General features: G+C 37.9%; 1 protein-coding gene across 16 annotated transcripts in view; it reads right to left on the reverse strand.

Annotated features, from left to right (window-relative positions):
• The window catches only part of BCAS3 (BCAS3 microtubule associated cell migration factor), a 500,892-nt gene that overhangs the window by 411,344 nt on the left and 69,325 nt on the right, over positions 1-20,223 (reverse strand). For all 16 annotated transcript variants that reach the window (XR_012155467.2, XR_012155469.2, XR_012155468.2 and 13 more), the window contains 2 exons: positions 16,563-16,670; positions 11,197-11,273 (listed from right to left, as the gene is read on the reverse strand). Coding sequence is in view for 13 of the 16 variants with exons in the window: in XM_073315905.2 (XP_073172006.1) it covers positions 11,197-11,273; positions 16,563-16,670 (185 nt within the window). In the remaining 3 variants the exon portion in view is untranslated. The remainder of the gene's footprint in view (positions 1-11,196; positions 11,274-16,562; positions 16,671-20,223) is intronic.

Raw genomic sequence — 20,223 nt, forward strand, 5'->3', positions numbered from 1 at the left:
AAAAATACAGAGAAGAGCAACAAAAACGACTAGAGGTATGCAACAGCTTCCATATGAAGAGAGATTAAAAAGACTGGGACTTTTCAGCTTAGAAAAAAGATGGCTAAGTGGGGATATGATAGAGGTCTATAAAAAGTGGTCTATAAGAAGTGCACGGGACTGGACTAGATGATCTACTGCGGTCCCCTCCAGTCCTACATTTCTATTATTCTAAAATCATAAATGCTGTGGAAAAAGCAAATAAAGAAGTTTTATTTACCCCTTCACATAATGCAAGAACCAGAGTTAAATTAATAGGCAGAGGGTTTAAAACAAACATAAAAAAAGTAAAAAGAAAAGGAGTACTTGTGGCACCTTAGAGACTAACCAATTTATTAGAGCATAAGCTTTCGTGAGCTACAGCTCACTTCATCAGATGCATATCGTGGAAACTGCTGCAGACTTTATATATACACAGAGAATATGAACCAATACCTCCTCGCACCCCACTGTCCTGCTGGTAAAAGCTTATCTAAAGTGATCATCAGGTGGGCCATTTCCAGCACAAATCCAGGTTTTCTCACCCTCCACCCCCCCACACAAATTCACTCTCCTGCTGGTGATAGCAGGAAATAGCCCAACTTGATTGTCATGCACATTGTGTAAAGAGTTGTCACTTTGGATGGGCTATCACCAGCAGGAGAGTGAATTTGTGTGGGGGGGTTGAGGGTGAGAAAACCTGGATTTGTGCTGGAAATGGCCCACCTGATGATCACTTTAGATAAGCTTTTACCAGCAGGACAGTGGGGTGCGAGGAGGTATTGGTTCATATTCTCTGTGTATATATAAAGTCTGCAGCAGTTTCCACGATATGCATCTGATGAAGTGAGCTGTAGCTCACGAAAGCTTATGCTCTAATAAATTGGTTAGTCTCTAAGGTGCCACAAGTACTCCTTTTCTTTTTGCGAATACAGACTAACACGGCTGTTACTCTGAAACCTGTCATAAAAAAAGTACTTCTTCACATAACGCACAATCAACCCGTGGAACTCATTGCCAGGGATGTTGTGAAGGCCAAAAGTGTAACTGGGTTCAATAAAGAATTAGATAAGTTCATGGAGGATAGGTCCATCAGTGGCTATTAACCAAAATGGTCAGGGACACAACCCCATCCTCCGGATGTCCTTAAACCTTTGATCGCCAGAGGCTGGGACTGGACAACAGTGGATGAATCACTCGATAAATGTTGTTTTGTTTATTCCCTCTGAAGCACCTGGAGCCAGCTACTGTCAGAAGACAGGGAAGCAAACTAGATGGACCATTAGTCTGACCCAGTATGGTCATTCATACTTTCTTAGAACAGCAGAGATAATTTTCTGTTAAGTTCCAGGACTTTTCCCTAACAGGTAGTGGGAAAAGGGGATAGAGGGAGAAGAAGGAGTGTCTCTCTCACCAACACAAGCTGGTCCAATAAAAGATATCACCCCACCCGCCTCGTCTCCTGAAATCAACAGGAGTTAGGAGCCTAACTCCTTTTGAGCACGCCCACCTTGGTAATAAGAGGGACATCACTGCATGGAAAAATTCTTGTATATATTTGGCGGGGCAATATTCCAGTGCCAATCAGTCAAGGGCTTCTTGTAATTAAGCCTGTAATAGCTTATTTTGCTTCCTCTTCAGCAACTTCTTACTCATACCAAACTCTTTCTAAAATCACTGAGTCAAGAGTGCTGAATAGAGCTCTCTCACAGCAGCCTTTGGAGTTAAACATAAATTGGAACTCAAGTTTATTTGTCTTGAGAAGATCGGGTATTTCTAATGGCCACAGCCACTTATTTTTATATAAAAAGTACAAATGGCACTTTGACCATTAAGTATGGCTCCACGTACAGAGAAAGGGTACGTGCCCTTCTGTCTCCTTTCTACATGCAAAGTAAGCGGATACGCTGTTAAAACGGTTTCAGATTTATGTGTAACAGAATAAAACTTTAAGAGGAAAAGAACGGAATTGTGCATGTCAACATCACAGTCTTCCTTCAAACTGAGCCCACAGGGTTATCTCAAGACACCCTGAGTATGTTCTTTCTTTTATGGGATACGCTCGGGACTCTATATCTACATCCATTTTATAGTCTTTAAAAATGTCTAGAATTGACATCTATCAGTCTTTGTCTTTTGTCTCCACCATCTAGCCCTGGTTTCTGGTTTCCAGTGAAAGCCTAATCAGTAAGTTGCCCTCGCCAATCCTTTTTATGTGACCATACTATAAAAATCTCCTCTTACTCATAATGTTTACTGCCTTCCTTTCCCAGGTTCTCTCTAACTTCCCCCTTCCCTCTTCTTCCTCCCCCCTCCTTTGTTCTTAATAGAAAGGATTCTCCTCAAATAATGATAATAGACATTCTTCCTCCTTTTAATGGATGTTCCACACTTTATATCCTCATAAGAGTGAGCATTTCATACTGGCGTTGAACAATTTCATTTCAGGCTATCTTTGTCTTAGTCTTTAAACAACACAGGAGTATGACTAGTACTACTAGAAAGGTTCCCTATACAGCATCAGTCAGTCTCTAATCCCAAACTGTGAATTAAACTGCATTTGTTTGGACTTGACACTGCCATATGACATTGGGTTGAGATCAAGTCAGAGCTGATAAGATAACCAGGGTCAAGACTGGTCAGTACGTGCACAGGAGACCTCCAAGGATTATTTACACGCTACAGAAAATTTGCTTATGATTTAGGAAGTGGTGAACATCCCTTTGTATCCATTTTGAACAAGTGCCCCTGCCTGTTGCTAGAGAGCACTCTTCTGCCAGGAATACAGGTTTCTGCATGTAGGTATTCTGGTTCTTGGGGGCATTAAAGATTTCTGGGCACTTTCTCAAGAACAGGGTTTTTTAACCGGATTTCCTGGCCAAATTCCAAAATGAATAATTCTATTACCTGAAAATATTTGTCTTGTAGCAATTATACAAGGTATGCTCCTTTTCCAACACCAAGAGCTGTTAAGTAGCATTGTTGTGCACTATTAAATAGCTAACTACAATAATCCACTCTGGAAGTGGCCTCATTTCAGTTATTTAAGCATCTTTATATAGTCTATATTATTTATATCAATGTATTAATTTTTCTGGAATCCTATAGCATATGTAGCACTTCAAAATCATATAAAATTACAAGATTCCTTTCTTAAAGAACTGTGCAACCTAAACTGGCCAGATAAAAAGGCTAAATGACAAGAGACTGAGCCAATAGACAACAGCTTGTTTCAGAGAGCGCAGAAAGGGGAGAGAAAGTAAATAATAGATAGTGATACTGTTGTTGCAGGAGCATTGTTTATTCCAAAGAAAACAAATCATATAAGTTGTTTTGTCTAATATTTCTTGTTTGTTTAGGGGGGGTTTTTTTAGCATCATGAGGCAAACCAAATCTATTTGTTTATATTTTTTATAAAGCAATATTGTTTATAAATTCCTTTGGGATCCTTCTAGATGAAAGGCCCTACATAAAGGTTATTACTTTCATACTGTCACATACTTTACTGAGATCATCTATTGTTCTTACACTTCCTTCTGTTTAAATATTACCCATACAATCAAGCAAAAGAGCAAGCAGGCAGGACACCCCTCACTGTGAAACCATGCTCAGATCTACAGCGTTCTTTTTTCTTTTTTAAACTATCACTATCAAAACATAAGCCCAGAAAGAAGATGAAGAAGTACATCCACTACTGCTAGTTATGCCCTCTTCTTTCCCATTCTAGCATAAGATACTCAAGTGTGTGTTATTTTCACACATACACCAACACTGCAACTTCAGAGCGGTAGCCATGTTAGTCTGTATCAGACAAAACGACGAGGAGTCCTTGTGGCACCTTGGAGACTAACAAATTTATTTGGGCATAAGCTTCCATAGGCTAAAACCCACTTCATCAGATGCATGGGTTTTAGCCTATGAAATCTGATGAAGTGGGTTTTAGCCCACAAAAGCTTATGCCCAAATAAATTTCTAAGTCTAAGGTGCCACAAGGACTCCTCACTGTTTTTGCCAATACTACAATGACCTTCGTGTAGACAGACCCCTGAACCTGCATGGGTGCAGAGTCCACCCATGCCAAGCTCACTGGAGGATCAGAATTGTCGTCATTTTGAACTACCCAACTCACATAGAGACCTCCTCTTCCCTTGAATTCCATCACAGCTGTTAAGATTATTTTGCTGTTGGTCCTTTGAGTCGAGCTCTCCAAGACAAGTGTCAAGAGATTTCACCATAGAGGACCCTGGCCTTTAACATTTGTTACACATGCTACTTCACCAGAGCACATATTTGGCAGCCTTCAGAACACTATAGTGGATGTAAAGCTTTGTTATGCCTTCCCGCCCCTCCCCCCCGCCAATTTGAGGGGATGTATAATTTAATTTTGTTGGTTGCAGTTCACGAGCATGCCACTGTGAGTAAGATGCTATTGTTTTTAGGTTTCATATTTTGTATTCCAATGCTTGGGATAGCAGTATAACAGCACCTGGTATTTTCTACATTACAGACAGCACCTCACCTTTTATACATTACTTTTAAATTTGCAAAGAACAGTCAGTTTAGCTGATAAACCTGGATTTACAAATTGTCCTTTTGTCTTTATGCAAATCTTTTCCCAACTGTATCTATACTTCACTGTACTATCCTATAAACGGACCAACACTGATGGAAGATTAAGACGCTATAATTCTTGCAGTATGTCTTCTAGGCCTTCTAAAAAGAGTAGAATAATTATCTTGGTGGTAGGATAGCTCAGATTCCCAGATGCAGCATAAGACCCCTTTTAAACGACCCTCCAGCTTTAATCACCCTATTGCTTTTTAGCATTTCTCATGTAAAGCAGTCACAGTTGAGACAAATCTATCTTGAACATTTGTTCAGAGATGTGAGAAAATAGCAGAACTACGACTACTCCAGTGGACTTGTCCCAGGCAAAGTATATGCTCTTTAATGCTCAAGAAATGAATTTTGAACATAGACCTTTCTGCTCACTTGAAACTCAGATCTCTTAACCTAGAACAAAGTATTCCTGCTGCCATAAGTACAGGTAGCCAACCAACAAAAAGACTTTTAATAATGCTCAGGTTTAAACTGTTTCTTGAGTCCACATACCAATGCTTAAGCAATGTGTCAACAAGTTATATGGCGGCAGCATTTCTCGATAGTCAAAGAAAACTGAATAAGAGTAGAGCATTCTAAAGAAGGAAATTATAAGGTGGTTTGTTGCAATCTGGATTCATACCATACACTATACCATTGCACCAGATCAGACAATCAGAAGTAGCAATCTCTACCAATTTTGATTCAGAAGTGAAAGGAATGCAAGAAATGCACGAGAGTCACTCTCTTCCAAAAAGTACTTTAAATGTTTAATTCTTTCATGCGACATCTAACAGTCCTGTTTTGTAGCAAAGAGGCTGCTCCCCATTTGCCCATCAGGGAAGAGAAATTCTACCAAATTCACAAAAGAAACCTAGGTGACCTGGTCTCTGGCAGGTTGAAAACAACACATCATTTCCTGAACATGAATACCTACAACAAATAATACAACCCACGAATTCACAGATTAGAATAATCAATTGCAGAGTGTCCATTTTTATTCTATTAGCCGGACAGAAAGGTATTCAGTACATATTGTACAATTTTAGCCCCACGGTTACACAAAAATCTTCCTGGCTTTTAAGGGCTATGAAGTACACTGGCTGAACTCTTTGGAAAATTACCTCTTAAGGGGCTAGCTGTACAGCATCAATAGAAATGTGGTGCCAGATAATGGCTGCAATAACTGTCTTCATCTCTGGAGAATAATGGATTGTGAATATATCAATATGAGGAGTGGAAGGGAAAGAGAGACTGAGCAGGCACCAGTTACTGGACGCAAAGATGATGCCACATGTATGATGTTATATGTACTCATCTCTTTTCAGGGGGAGGGAGGAGGTTGTTTATAGAGAGTAAAGTATCCATAAGGCCATCTTTGTCATCATCAATGTTAAACTAACTGAGCATTTTTGGAGGGGCAGTTGCAGGAGCACTGATGGCACACAAATCAATGAAGAACAGTTATTTCACATTTATTCTTTACGAAGACAAAAAAAAAAAAAAAAAAGCTTGCACATCATTGTGAATGCCAGGTTTTGATCCTGCAGTCACGTGCAATATTCAAAGAGAAAGGCTCTGAAGCAAAACTGATTTGTACCAGAGTACAAGTCCAACGATCTAAAATCTGCACCTCAGCATTCACACCTAGCAAAAGGAACAAATTTTCAGTGCAAGAGCCAAATGAGTTCAGTGGACTGGGCTACAAGGAAATACTCCAAAAACAGTGAACTTGCAGCCATCCCTGGATTCATTCTTTTTTTTTTTTTCCCTTCCATAATGCAGGCCTTCTCTTGATGAAGCTGACTTGGCTGCAAATGTAGGCACAGTGGAGAGTGGAATGCCATTGGAAAGTTACAGACATGAATTCTTTGCAAATTGAAAGTGTGCCTTTACTTAGCTAACAGAGGTGGAAGTAGGAATACCTCTCACAGTGTTGATAATTGTATATACCAGATATAGAAGTTCAAGTTATCTTCCCATGATTACCCACAATATATTTTCCATGCGAGTTTAAACACCAGACTTAAACTGACATACAGAGATATGGGCACCTGTAAAATGAGTATTTATTATGAAAGCTTAAAATAAAATTGGTTGTCTCTCTTCCACTCAATTCAATCATTGCATTTTCATCTCACTAAATGCAGAAAAACCTCCCATACTAATGCAATGTTAAAGTGGCACAGTTAGCCTCACAAAGAAGTCAGGAAACGCAGAAGCTAATGTTTCAACAGCCGCACGAACATGTTGCAGATCCTGAATATTCTATGGGACGTTTATTACAACACTATAGTAAGCTACATATTCAACCACGAAAACAGGCATACCACGTGTATGCAACACAGCTGCATTAACATAGCCTGTAGAACCTTAACTTCTGAATTCCTGACACTGTGATCTTAATTGTGTGTTCTGCATTTAATTTAAAAAAAAAAAAAAAAAGATAACGCATGTTGCTTCTGCTTAATGATATTGGCATTTAAACGGGTGATTTCCCACATTTGCAGCTGCTGCTCTTGAGCGGGAGGCAATTTTTATTGGTTTACATTACGACAGCAGCATCTTCAGACAGACAGAGAATAGTTCTAATTCAGGTCTGTGTTCTAGCCCCTTTCTGCCTCCTCTCCTTCAGCAAAAAGGAGCCCAAACACAGCTGGACCACCACAGCTGGATCCCTTTACTAGGAATTTCCCTAGTAAAGGGAGATTCTCTCGGCAGCCCTACACTGTCCTCACTCCACCAGCCCCCAGTGTAGAGGTATATCGGTGGGGTGGGGAGGCCAGTGACACAAAAAGGTGTGGCTGGAACACTGCAGTGCACAGCTGCTCCAATTCAGAAAATGCAAAGGTGGCTTAAAGCCAACCTCTGCCCAGCCCCATCCTTTCCTGGGCTGCACCTCCTGCAAGACACTGCTCATAATGGGGGTCAGAAACAGGTTATTTTAAAATCACAATGTAGACTGTATAAAATATTATAGTATACAGTGAAACTGCAGGGAAACCCGAAAATGACTAGACATACCATTTCTTCCCCCCCTCCCCCCACTAATGACTTACTTCTATCCCTGATGTTGAAGCATACTTTTTTTCCTTTTTGGGGTAAATTATTTGTCTCTTTGGTAAATGATTATGCTGTGTGCTTTTCAATGTGAATCTCACTCATCCAAATTATCCTAGCAGCATGTTATCCTTAACTCAGCCTTCACTGATTAAAGGACTGGACAATGTCCAGTCATGTCCAAAAGGAGGCAGGCCTTCATTATGTTCTTAAATACCCATTGTGCATTCCCATTAGCGATTTTCCAATAATACATGTTTATTTTTCCCCTCAAACCAACCAAGGTGCTAGTCCTCATTGTGGACTTTCTCCAAAGCAAGTTCCAAAATTTTAGCCATGGTTTCTGTTGTCTTTTATTTAACAGTGTGGTTTAGATATTTTATGAAGGGGTAAGTATTTATTTTCCCTTTCCTAAACTCAAAAATGGCTTAAAAGATTTTGATCGAACTTTCTAAAAAACAAAGTTCTGGGTACAGACCACGGAGTAGGTTTTCAGAGACAAAAATGACAGGCACCTAATGTCAATTGAATTTCAAAGGTACTTAGACACCTAACTGCCAAAAGTGTCAGGCCCAAAAATGGTTCTGGGACTTGAGTGGATGTGAAAACTGAAGATTATAACTGAAACTGTTCTGTGTCCTTAAAACATGGCAAGGCACTATATCTGCTATAATCAGCATATTCACCATTAAGAGAAAAGAGCTTCTAAGTCCCATTTCAGAGTTCTCAGTGCAACTTGCGGTATATAAACAAATAGCAGAGCACCAAAAAGGTCCATTCAGCTAGAACACAGGATGTGAAAAACTTTATAAATCTCACATTAAAAGCTAAAAATGTATGGAGTATGGATTTATTATAAATAAATTACATTTGGAGAAAAATCCTTTTTGTACTGCGGTTTCCAAAATTTTGATTTCCCATAGCTCAGTAAACATTCACAAAAGCTCTATTTTTATCTTCACTCTTCATGACAAAATAGCCCTGCTACTCCAGTACTGAAAATGCAGTGAAAATTAAAGCAATGTTTAGGGCATCCAACAGCTTAGTAATGTTTGCCATTTCCAAATAATTTATAGTTTTGTAGTACAATTGAAGCTGAAATATGACAAATTGCTACCACACATATTCTTAATGAGCGAGTAATTCAGTTAGAGACAATTTGGGTGCGGTGATATCTTTTATTGGACCAACTTCAGTTGGTGAGAGAGAGAGACAAGCAGAAATTGGTCCAGCAAAAGATATTACTTCACCCACTTTGTCTCTCTAACATCCTACGACCAACACCACTACAAGCTACACTAAATAATCTAGATAATCACATTTCTTTGGTTTTGAGCAAAGCAGCAAAGTATAAGAGCTTATTTATTCAGTAGGTTTAAAATGGATAACCAAAATCCCCACCCCAGCTTACCTTTTATTAAAAATACAGTCATGGTTTTAAAAATTCAAGTTCAATATAAAGAAACCATAATGTAAGTGGGTAATAGGTGTGTATATACTGTATGCACATACAACAATATCGAAAATCAAAATGAAGCTACTAGATAGGGATTCAGGAATTTTGGCTGCTTCATTTTTTTCTTTCTAGAAAAAAAACCATTATTTTCTCAGGCACTTATCAATCAAATCAGTGCTTTGGTTTAATATTACATAACAGTCTTTGTTGTCAGCTGCATTATTTTTTGACATCAGGAATAGAAATGTTCCTGTGCTGAATACCGTGGAGTACTTTTTTGTAGTTTAATACAACCAGTCTATTAACTTTTGGAAACAAATTTTCATCAACTCCTGTTTTCTCTTGAGAATAATCAGAACTTAATATCTTTTTTTAAAAATTAAGCGGAAATTACCAAAACACCTACTGGAAAGTTTCAATTTTTGAACCCCTGTGCAAAACAAAGCTAAAGTTGTACCTTGATTCTATAAGGTATAAAAAGGAACAAGAACAAAAGCCTTAATTCAAAACCTGTTTCTTGAAGTTCTATTTAGTGAATGCTAGGAACCTGTTATGTCCATCATGTAGGGAGAAACTGACACCTATTGGCAACTTTAATATTACCGCATAATGGTACTTTTCCTCAAAGTAATAAGAAACAGTTCTAATATCTGGAGATATTTTAATAAAGGGAAGTGAGATTTTGTTTGTTTGTTTGTTATATGAGTACTTAAAAGGAAGCATTTTTTCCATCTGAATTCCAAGCATACTTTAAGGCTTTCCTTTTAAGCACAGAACACCATCATCATTAGTGTAATTATGATCCAATCAGACGCTGGAAACATCAGTAAACAAGTATTTGAAGAGGCTATCTCAGTGAACAAACACAAGCACTCTTTATCAACAGTTTGGAGAGATTACATTTCACTTTGGGGACTAAACACAGTTTAATGTTACATACATGATATGCTCAGTCTTCGTACCAAGTATACCATGTACCATTTTTAGCAGCCTCCACAGACAAATCAGGAACCACATCTGCAGAAATATCCTGTCTTTCCAACTACGCTATGAATTATTCTAGTACAGATATCAGTGTCAGACACAGGGATGCTTCTGGAGAGAGATCTTCTGGGGTGTAGCTTATCAGTTAGGATCAACCATCAAGGATGATAATTAAAAATGACATAAAAGGCACCAGCAATATCAGGAAAAAAAATGCAAGTAGCAATCAACTTCTCCAAGCTTGAGCCAACAGCCTAAGTTACTAATTCAGTAGGTTTCAGAGTAGCAGCCGTGTTAGTCTGTATCCACAAAAAGAAAAGGAGGACTCGTGGCACCTTAGAGACTAACAAATTTATTTGAGCATAAGCTTTCGTGAGCTACAGCTCACTTCATCGGATGCATTCAGTTCATTCAGCTGTAGCTCACGAAAGCTTATGCTCAAATAAATTTGTTAGTCTCTCGGGTGCCACAAGTCCTCCTTTTCTTAATTCAGTAGGTAGCAACACCTGTGGGCAGATATACCCATTCCTAGCACAATGTGGTCCTGATCTTATTAACCTTTAGGTGCTACCACAATAAAAATATTAATAATAATGGAAAACAGATCTGGTACTACAGACAATGAACAGCCAAAAAAATTGACAGACCATTGGAATTATCACATTCAGTCCAATGTAGATGAAACATAAAACGTACAGAAGAAAACACAGAGCACCAAGAGTAATCAGAGTAGCGCTTAACAAACTAACAATACAAGTATCGTTAATAAAAGTACTTTCCACTACAAATGAGAGTTTAGGTACGATGACAAATATGCAAAACAAACACAAATACACAGAAGTAATGGGACTTGATTCTTGGAGGCGATGGAACACTTGCAACTCGAAACAAAGTCACTGAGAGTTGCAGATACTTAGCATTTGGGGGGGAGAGGGGGAAAAATAGGCCGTAGGAGATCAACATTTGTTGCAATGTGGTTCTTTGACTTGCAATTTGATTCCGTTGACAACTCCAAGTCTGTTTTATGGGACTACAACTATTCAGCAGAGCAGAGAAATTGAATCCAATATCATACATACTTGTAACGAAGAACTTTTTTGTGAATGTACAGCTGTCGAAGGCAGCAATTTTCTCTTGCAAGACTACAACAAGTATCCTAAAAACACAAAAATGAAAACATGTGTACTTGAAACATTACTTCTGTTGGTTTAAGATTCAATATTTAAAATGTAATTGTTTCAAGACCCTCAATTTAAATTCTTGAGCAACAACCTGCCAGTTCTCCAGTAACTGGCAGTTACTAAAGAGTCTCATCCCCACCACCATAACCTGCTCTTCAGGAAGTATACAAATACCATGCAGAGTAGTGCAGCATCTATGATATACCTCCTGTAATAAAAGTTCCATTAGAAAAGAAAGAAAATGGAATTGCAAGGATCCTGCATTGCCCTTCGTGTCTCAAATCATAATCAAATCCACAGTCAGCACACAGACTAATCTAAAAGGAAGTCTTTTACCATGGAAATAATCACATTGTTTATTTCATTGCAAATCTGTCAAACTACGAGTAGTAAATACTACTGTTAGTAGATACCAACAGTGTTTTTTCCCCCATATGAAAGCATAGAACCATGGAATTAAAGATGAGAGAAATGGGCTTTATGTAATAAACCACTTCCAGTGATTACCAGCATCCTAAATACAAGGACAATGAAAAAAATTCAAGGGGACAGCTATTGTCCAGTTACCTTTGACAATTTCACTCAAATACCAATTCACAGAAATTCTGTAACCTGGCAAAAACGTTAACTGTCCTACATTTTTGAGCCTTAAAACAAAGGGCCATATATTTTGAGGGGAGAGCATATGTAGATAGCCACCCACCCACAAAATTTAAATACCTGTTCACTATTTGAAGCAAAACAAAAGCCATATGGCAAATGATTAGGCATTGGCACATTGTATACTCTACAGATCAACAGGACGTAAAAGTGAAGCTTAAAAAAAAGTATAAGATTTTTAAAAGTTTAAAATGAAGATTTAGGCCATTTAAACCCAAAGGGCCTCTGAAACCATTTACACGTTTATTTTCAAAAGTGAACATCAGCCTGGGAAGCTGTGCCAGCCCATGAGCTTGTAAGCTTTATCACCCATTCACTACGTTTAATACAATCCTTCCTCAAATGGAGCAACATGGTTCTGTTAAATCTGGTTACTGTCTTATTACAAAAAGCTGGAAACACTGTAGTTACTATTTAGTTGACAACGGGCAGCACTATGAGTGTGTGTGTGTGTGTGTGTGTGTGTGTGTGTATATATACACACACACAGAGTGCTGCCCGTTGTCAACATAACATATTATATATATATATATATATGCTAGAATGTTTGTTCTATCAATTACCATTCGAAACGTCTGTCCTATCAGGAACATGCCTAGCAGTCCTCTTAATGTCCAAAATGTGTAGCAACCAAGCTTAACCAGAAGATCATGAAGCTTAGGAAAAATATTGGCTGTAAAAAGTGTATTTGAATGAAAAACCGGAGACCACCATAATCAAGAATTTGGGAGAGGGATCTTGGGATTACTTCATGGATGGATGAAGACATCAGTCCACGCATCTGGCAGCCTCCAAAATATTTGTTTTCCACACTCACTAACCCTTTCGATTCCAACCCTAGAACAACTCTGGGAAAAGGCGTTCCACAAAAAAATCCTTGGCCCTCAACGTGCAGTTGCTGCATTTCTATTCAAAGGGCCCACTGTAACCAACCCTTCTGTAGAGTCAATTTTGAGAATGCTGGGTCCACAAGCATTTCCTTCACGCACAAAGGACCTGGGAAACCTGGATCTGCCAAGCCAAGTGCCTTAGGCCCAACCTCAAAGTCATATGATCCAACAAAGGATCTCAGTACCTTGGATCTAGCTAGGCTCTATCATTTTTGGATCCCTATGATCCAAGGTGGCTGTCTGTGCTGGGACAATCAAAACCACTTTCTTATCAACCTCTATTAGCTCCAGAGAATTAGCACGTTAGGGTGTGCTTGTTTGCCCCTATGCTGCCTCTTCTTCTAAGAGCATAGAGACTTCTTGTAAGAGTTTGGGGTGCTCCTTTTGAGAAGAAGATCTAGCTGCTCTACTCATAGGCAAAAGATCCAAAGAACTCCTGTCCTGATGGACTTGAGAACTTCCCTGGCTAGGGTTAGACTCATTCTCTGATAAGTCTGAGGACTTCTTCAGAAAAGACTCAGAAGAAACTCCTGGCTCCAGATGATTAGGATCCTTTCCTCCATGCATAAAAGACTCTAGAACTATTGTATCAGGGTAGGAAGTCTAGCTATTCTAATACAAATCCAGAAGCAACGGAAAGAATGGGCTCTGCATCCGCTTCAGATGACAGAAAAAGAGAAACTCATGGATGGTTTTGGGGGGGGGCTTTCATATCCCTACCATTACAATGCTGGAACAGGAAAGTGTGTGCTTTGAAACGAGTTCTGTTGCCAAATGGCAGGACATGCAATCTACCCAGGCGATGTCATGAAGGAAAATTGTGGTTCAGGGGTTCAGGAGTGTTTCGGTTATAAAAGCCTCTTTTTTCTCAATTTACATCTTGTCTTGTCTGAAATGAATACTAATTTTTATCCCAAACCTAATTGCTTTTACGGTCAACTATTTTTAGTTTAACAAAATGAATTCCAACTGTTTAAATCATAGGAAAGGAAAACAAAAAGGAAGTGTATCAGTTTTATGTAACTTCTTCCAGGAGGTCTCTAAGAAATTAGCCAGTTAATGGACAGACTGAAAGGTAGTCAAGTATAGTGGGTTTTGTTTTTGTTTTTTAAAGTGTAATGTACAGACGCTCCCCAGGTTACGCAAGACCCGAGTTACGCAAATTCGCACTTACAGAAAAAGTTCCGTGAGCTAGAAATAGGAGGGTGTTTTTTGGGGGGGTTTTTTTTGTTTGTTTTTTGTTTTGGCATAACATTTGGGTATATGTTTCCGACTTATGCAAAATTTGAGTTACGCAAGGCTTTCCAGAACGGAACGAAAACGATTGCATAAGTCGGGGAGCAGCTGTATATAAAAATTGTATTTGTTTTGATCACAACACTCTCCCCAATCAGTCTCATATTTCGTCTTCTGCTCTTAGAGGTATAGACTGTGTTTTCCTGTATGGATAGTGCCTAACAGATTGTGGATGGTTTTGGCATATAAAAATATGAATACTGAATGCTTTTCTGTTCTTCTTCTATTCAAATTTTATTTTAAAACTTCAATTTTGCACTGCATTAGTCTGCAATGTAGCTCATGCCCCATTAGGGCTTCAATTTGCCATTTTCCAAGCATTTTCAATCTGAAATAGTGAACTTTTCTTGGATGATAATAGAATCTGATATGTTCCAGAAAAACAACTACCCTTGATACAGCCCCGCAACTTTGAAGTAGCTATTCCATTTTCACCACTTAGGAAAAAAAAACATTAGCACCTGGAAAGAGTGTGTGTGTTTTTTTTTTATAGTTGGGAGACTTTGAATGATGTTTTGCCTTTTGACTGTTTTTACAATTGGACTTTTCTTCTTCTTAAGAAAAAAAGAAGACTAGACTGGAAAGATTTACTATCATCACACTGTCCACAAGGGAACTTTAAATTTTTAAAGAGACAGTTGCACAGATACATACTGAACTCTTTCTGACAGACTGTTAAAGGAACAGTGACCTATTTTGTGAAAATTTTCTTTTATATTCTTAGTTTAACTTCTTCAGTTCAACTTAGTTATCTGATACTGTCCCATTGACTTTCATTATGGATAGTTAACACTAACATACTATTTAGTCCTTTAATTCTACTATAACATCAAATTATATTACTTTATTGTGCTATGAAAATTACTTGTTTGTTCAATTGTTCTATATTCTAATGTTTCCTTCAACTATTCATCTTTGATTAATTTAGACACTGATATTCTCTATGGTGCCATACTAGAGAAGTGTCTGTTTTAACAATATTTTTAGTGGTCTTTAGAATCCCCACTCTTTTATTCCTTTAATAATTTCATCATCATCTCCTTTTTCCTTCAGGCTCATCTTCTCAGTGTAGTTTGCTATTCTCTCTCCCCTTAAAACTGACAGTTATTCAATCCTGCTATTTCTTCCTTTACACAATATCCAAACTCAATCTGACTGTTGCCACCTGCTCGTCTCTAACTTTCTCAGTTCTCATTTTGCACCACACCCCATTCCTCAGTCTATTTAAAATGATGCTGCTAAAATCAACACAGTACAAAATATTTTCAATTTGAGCATTTCTTAATAAAATTACATTTTACATTTCTATAGCACCTTCCATCTTGAAGGATCCCAGAGTACATCACAAACTATACCCATAGCACCAATGAAATGTACAATTTCTCTAGGCCTGAGTTTCTCCATCTGTAACATGGGAATGGCACTGTTCCTTCCTCTATAAAGTACCTTCAGATACAAGGATGTAGAATGCTGTAAAAAAGTGTTAATAAATAAAATAAATAAATGAGGTAGAGGGAAGTAGCCATCCACGCAGGCAGTACAATAGTGGGGATAGGAAAAAGAAAATTTTGGTAAAAGTTACCACAGCAAAATCTCTTATTAAAAGTGCCAAGGAATCATTTCTATCCTCATGCAGAGACAGATAGACCTGGGACTTTTTGTGTCTTTTGTCTGAAAACACAGTGTAGGATATTCAGTTTTATCTACCTCAGAAGTATGAAGGGCTGAGTTAACCCTGACAGGATCTCAACCTGTGGCTCTGGAGAATCATGGTATTTCAGACCTGATACTTTGAATACCTAAATCCCAAAAGAGGATGGCTTAGAAATATCTAAGTATTGTTATTCCAGACAAAAAACACTGCTTTATCTAGTTCCCACCTTCTAACATAAAGGAGTACAATTATTATTTATACAACTCAGAATGCATACGATGTCCTCATATATAGTCTATGTATAGGAAGGCAGCGTGGACTAGTGGTTAAAGCAGGGAACTGGGGTATCAAGACACAAGGGTTCTGCCAACTCAGACACTGACTTACAGATGTTAATTGATTTAACAGCACTCTGCCCCAGATTCCCAATTCGCACAAAGGGAAATGAGGATACTTGACATTCCTACACACTAAGGCATTGTGACGCTTAATCAGTTCATACCTGTAAAGTGTTTGCAGATGGTCATATGAAAGGCACTATAGAAGTATTTTTGTCCTACTTCAAGTCAAAATATTCTTTGAAAAGTGGAAAACCCAAGCTCTACTTTTGGCAGAACTGAGATGCCTGCATGATATTTTATAATGCTAAAGCCAGTCAATGTATAAAATTGAAATTATGCATGTTACTAGAGTTTTCTATGCAGCAAAAAAAAAAAAAAAAAAAAAAAAAAAAGTTAACACAGAGAATGAAGGAAAATGTCTACCTTTTGTTGCAATGCAGATCATAAATAGGAGTTTTGAACTGTATGGATTTGACCATCTCTCCTGTTCGCAAAGAGTAAAGGTCCACACAGCAATAAGGTGGGCTTGTGCTGAAAGGATCACAGAAACGGAAGTTTAGATATTGTACATTTTAAAACACTTTTAAACCATTGTCTTATAAATATTAAAACCAAACTACTCATGATTTGTCCTTCTGTTCCCCCTTCTTAGCCCCTCCAGGCCTGATCTAGTAAAAAGTATGTGAGGACTATTCAAATGAAGCTCAATACTCTGGGCTTTTGTAAAATAAAATTGACAAAGTAGCTAGAAGAATAGCATGAAGAGGTGTGAATATGCAGATGAAGGGAGATGGAAAGGAATATGACTTGGGTCTGGGAGGAAGTTCAGTTTGCAGAATATTTTGTTCAATCATTTCGGACTTTTGTATTATTATCAGAAACTGAATGACTCCTTTACCTATAGCCCTTTTGGATTTTATTACAATAGTGTGGCTAGTAATGAACTTCTAGGATCTGAAACATCAGTGTTCAAGAAAGGCATTTCCTATAATTCTACACAATCCAGTACAATCTGTTGTCAATGACTAGCTCTCAGCACAATGCATGTAGTTAACTTTCTGGTGAAAAGGTTATATTCCAGTTAAAGGTATAAAAATGGATAACACCAAACTTATTTTCCTTTCAAGTTTGTAACTAAATGGGCAATAATAAATAATTCAATAATTTACCAGGTATGAGCAGCAGTGATAATTACAGATTTCAAAAAGCATAACCACAATGTAATTTCATTGTAATTGCAGTGTAATTAAAAACAAGTTTTATAAAATGTAACCATTTTTAAATTAAGTTACACAAAATACAGGCTATTTATATTACGGTAATAAGCTACAAAACAGGCTACAAAAGAGGTATCACTAAAAGCAGAGTACAACACATCACAACTTATTTCTCTGCACAAATAAATCTCTCCTCTTGAAGGTAAGATTTTTCTCCCATTTCAAACATACTAGAAAATACAGAAAGGAGGACAACACAAGTCTTAACATGATCTCACAATTAATCCTCCCCAGATATGGCAAATGTAAGATATCATCTCTAGGTAGAGAACACAGTAATTAAACATTTATTAAAGCTGAAGTTTAAAATCAAGTTTACACAAGTTAAGAAGGAAGGTACTGTACATCTGGAGTCAGGCTTGAGTTATGAGAGACTACAAGTACCAGTTACAAGGTTCACAAAATACATACATAGGACATAACCGCAGAGACCCAGATTGGGGTGAATAAGTGGTCTTGGATATGCCACACATAGAATGTATTTAGAGTCCAAATCAGTATTGGTGGAGCGAATAGGTACATGGGTGGGGTGCATCCCTTGGTTCGTCAGGGAAGGAAGCGGGTTATTTCCCTGGCCGGTGGTCTCGTTTACTCGTCCTGGTACTGACCGTGTCCCGTGATGTGCTTTGTGTCAATGCCTCTGGACCACCTTATTATACTGGATCTTAGCCAAAAGGCCAAGCAACAGCATCTCCTTTTTGGTTCAATGATTAAATGATTTCAACAAAATTTATCTTTGTGTCAGAAACCTTTTTTTTTTTTTAATTAAAGATTTGCACAGATGCCTGTAGTTTAATTTAATTAAATAACCTGGTTATAAATAACGCTGAGGTCCCTTTCCCAGCATTTCATAAATTTGCTTATTTCCAAAAAAACATTAATCCATAAATTCAAAGTTGTTGTTATTGGTATTTTTAAGAGAAATAAAATCTTTTAGTTTGGATTTTTTTTTATATATATTTTTATTTTCTTTTAAGTACAGTGAAACCTTCCTCGGTTGTACAAAACAAACTGTTCTTTGTGGAAAGGTAAGCTGAAGAAGAGGAAAGAGTATGTTATATAAGTGAAACAACAGCAGAAAAAATATTCACTTTCAAACTAATTTAAATCTAATTCTCATGGGGCAAAACAAGTTTTTCCAAATTATTTAGGGATGTATTTAAACCTGCCAAAGGTCCAGTAATAAGAAGAGTGTCATTATGGGGTCCTCTTTCAACATTCTACATATGTCCCAAGACTTTTTGGAAGGAAAAGGATGAATGTGAGCCTCCTGTATTTGGAAAGGGAGAGGGTATTATTACACTGATTCCATGATATCCTCAACAGCCACAAACCTTTTCTGTACAGCCACAGTCAGCCAAGTGTTTAATTTCACTGATCCCAAAGTCAGACTTCGGAACAGCGGATCTGACCCACAAAATATGGGTCACTTGACAAGTATGCAGTTCTAAATTTGTTCGAGCTGTTTACATAGGATTTCACTCTAACACTTACTTAAATGGATACTTATTACACTATATGGCAACAGTTGAATCACACGGCAACTTCTGCCATATAGACATGCAGAACCCACATTACATTTATTGTAGACTCTTGTTTAAACAGTACTGATCTTTTCAAATAGTGTGTGTTGCTTTTATCATTTTACTATAAATAAAACTCTACAGCCATTTCTTAATAAAAAGGCCAAACTTTCTGAAGATAGAAAAAAGTGCCGAGTGTTACAGTATCAGAAGGGTAGTGGTGGTGGATACCATTTTACAAGCTGGAGAGAGGCTTTGATGTGGCAGTTTTCTTCTATAACACCTTTTTTTCCTCCAAGAGTGCATTAAAATGATGGCTATTTCTAGGTCAACGAATATGAAGCAGCACAAATTGCCAGCTGAATAAACATACTAAGTATGGGTAAAGAGAGTGTGTTTCCTTTTGCATTTATCTGCTTTATTTTACACAATACCTGACACAATACTTGCTTGTGTTTCGGCCTAGGCTGCTCAAGAATTTTTCTGGAGAACTAGGGACACAAATACGGCCCATTTCCTATCTAGAATCCAACAAGAATGCGGTATGCAAAATACGCATATACTGTTGAAAACCAACAGGCACACAAAAATTTTTTAAAACAGCAACACATAATTAACTCCCACAGAAATTCTTTCGGAAAGAATCATTTGCTCCAGGCACATACCTACGTTAATAATTAAAGGAGAGGGTACATCAGTGTCAACCATTTACAAGGCCAAAAGATGGGACACAACAATCAGTCACCTTCAATTAGCAGTCCATTACTACTAAAGGATGTTGGAAAGCAAGTGCTGATCTATTTGCCAACTTGCCTTCGATTTAACTGATTTCAGAGTAACAGCCGTGTTAGTCTGTATTCGCAAAAAGAAAAGGAGGACTTGTGGCACCTTAGAGACTAACCAATTGATTTGAGCATAAGCTTTCGTGAGCTACAGCTCACTTCATCAGATGCATCCAATGAAGTGAGCTGCATCCAATGAAGTGAGCTGCAGCTCACGAAAGCTTATGCTCAAATAAATTGGTTAGTCTCTAAGGTGCCACAAGTGCTCCTTTTCTTGATTTAACTAAATCTGCTTCCCAAAGCCAATTTAACCATTTTGGTACAAGTCTGTGCACAGAACAGAAGTGATTAAGGTTGACTTAGGTAAAGTCAAACTATTAATTCACACCTTTTGTTATTGCTGTGCAATTTGTGTGCACACTAACCCTGTAATCTTGATAATTAAACTTGGCATTTGGACATCATCCTGAGTGAGATTCTCAACATTAAAAGGCACTAGGTA

The sequence above is a fragment of the Lepidochelys kempii genome, chromosome 17, assembly GCF_965140285.1.
Source record: "Lepidochelys kempii isolate rLepKem1 chromosome 17, rLepKem1.hap1, whole genome shotgun sequence".
Classification (NCBI taxonomy): Eukaryota; Metazoa; Chordata; order Testudines; family Cheloniidae; genus Lepidochelys; species Lepidochelys kempii.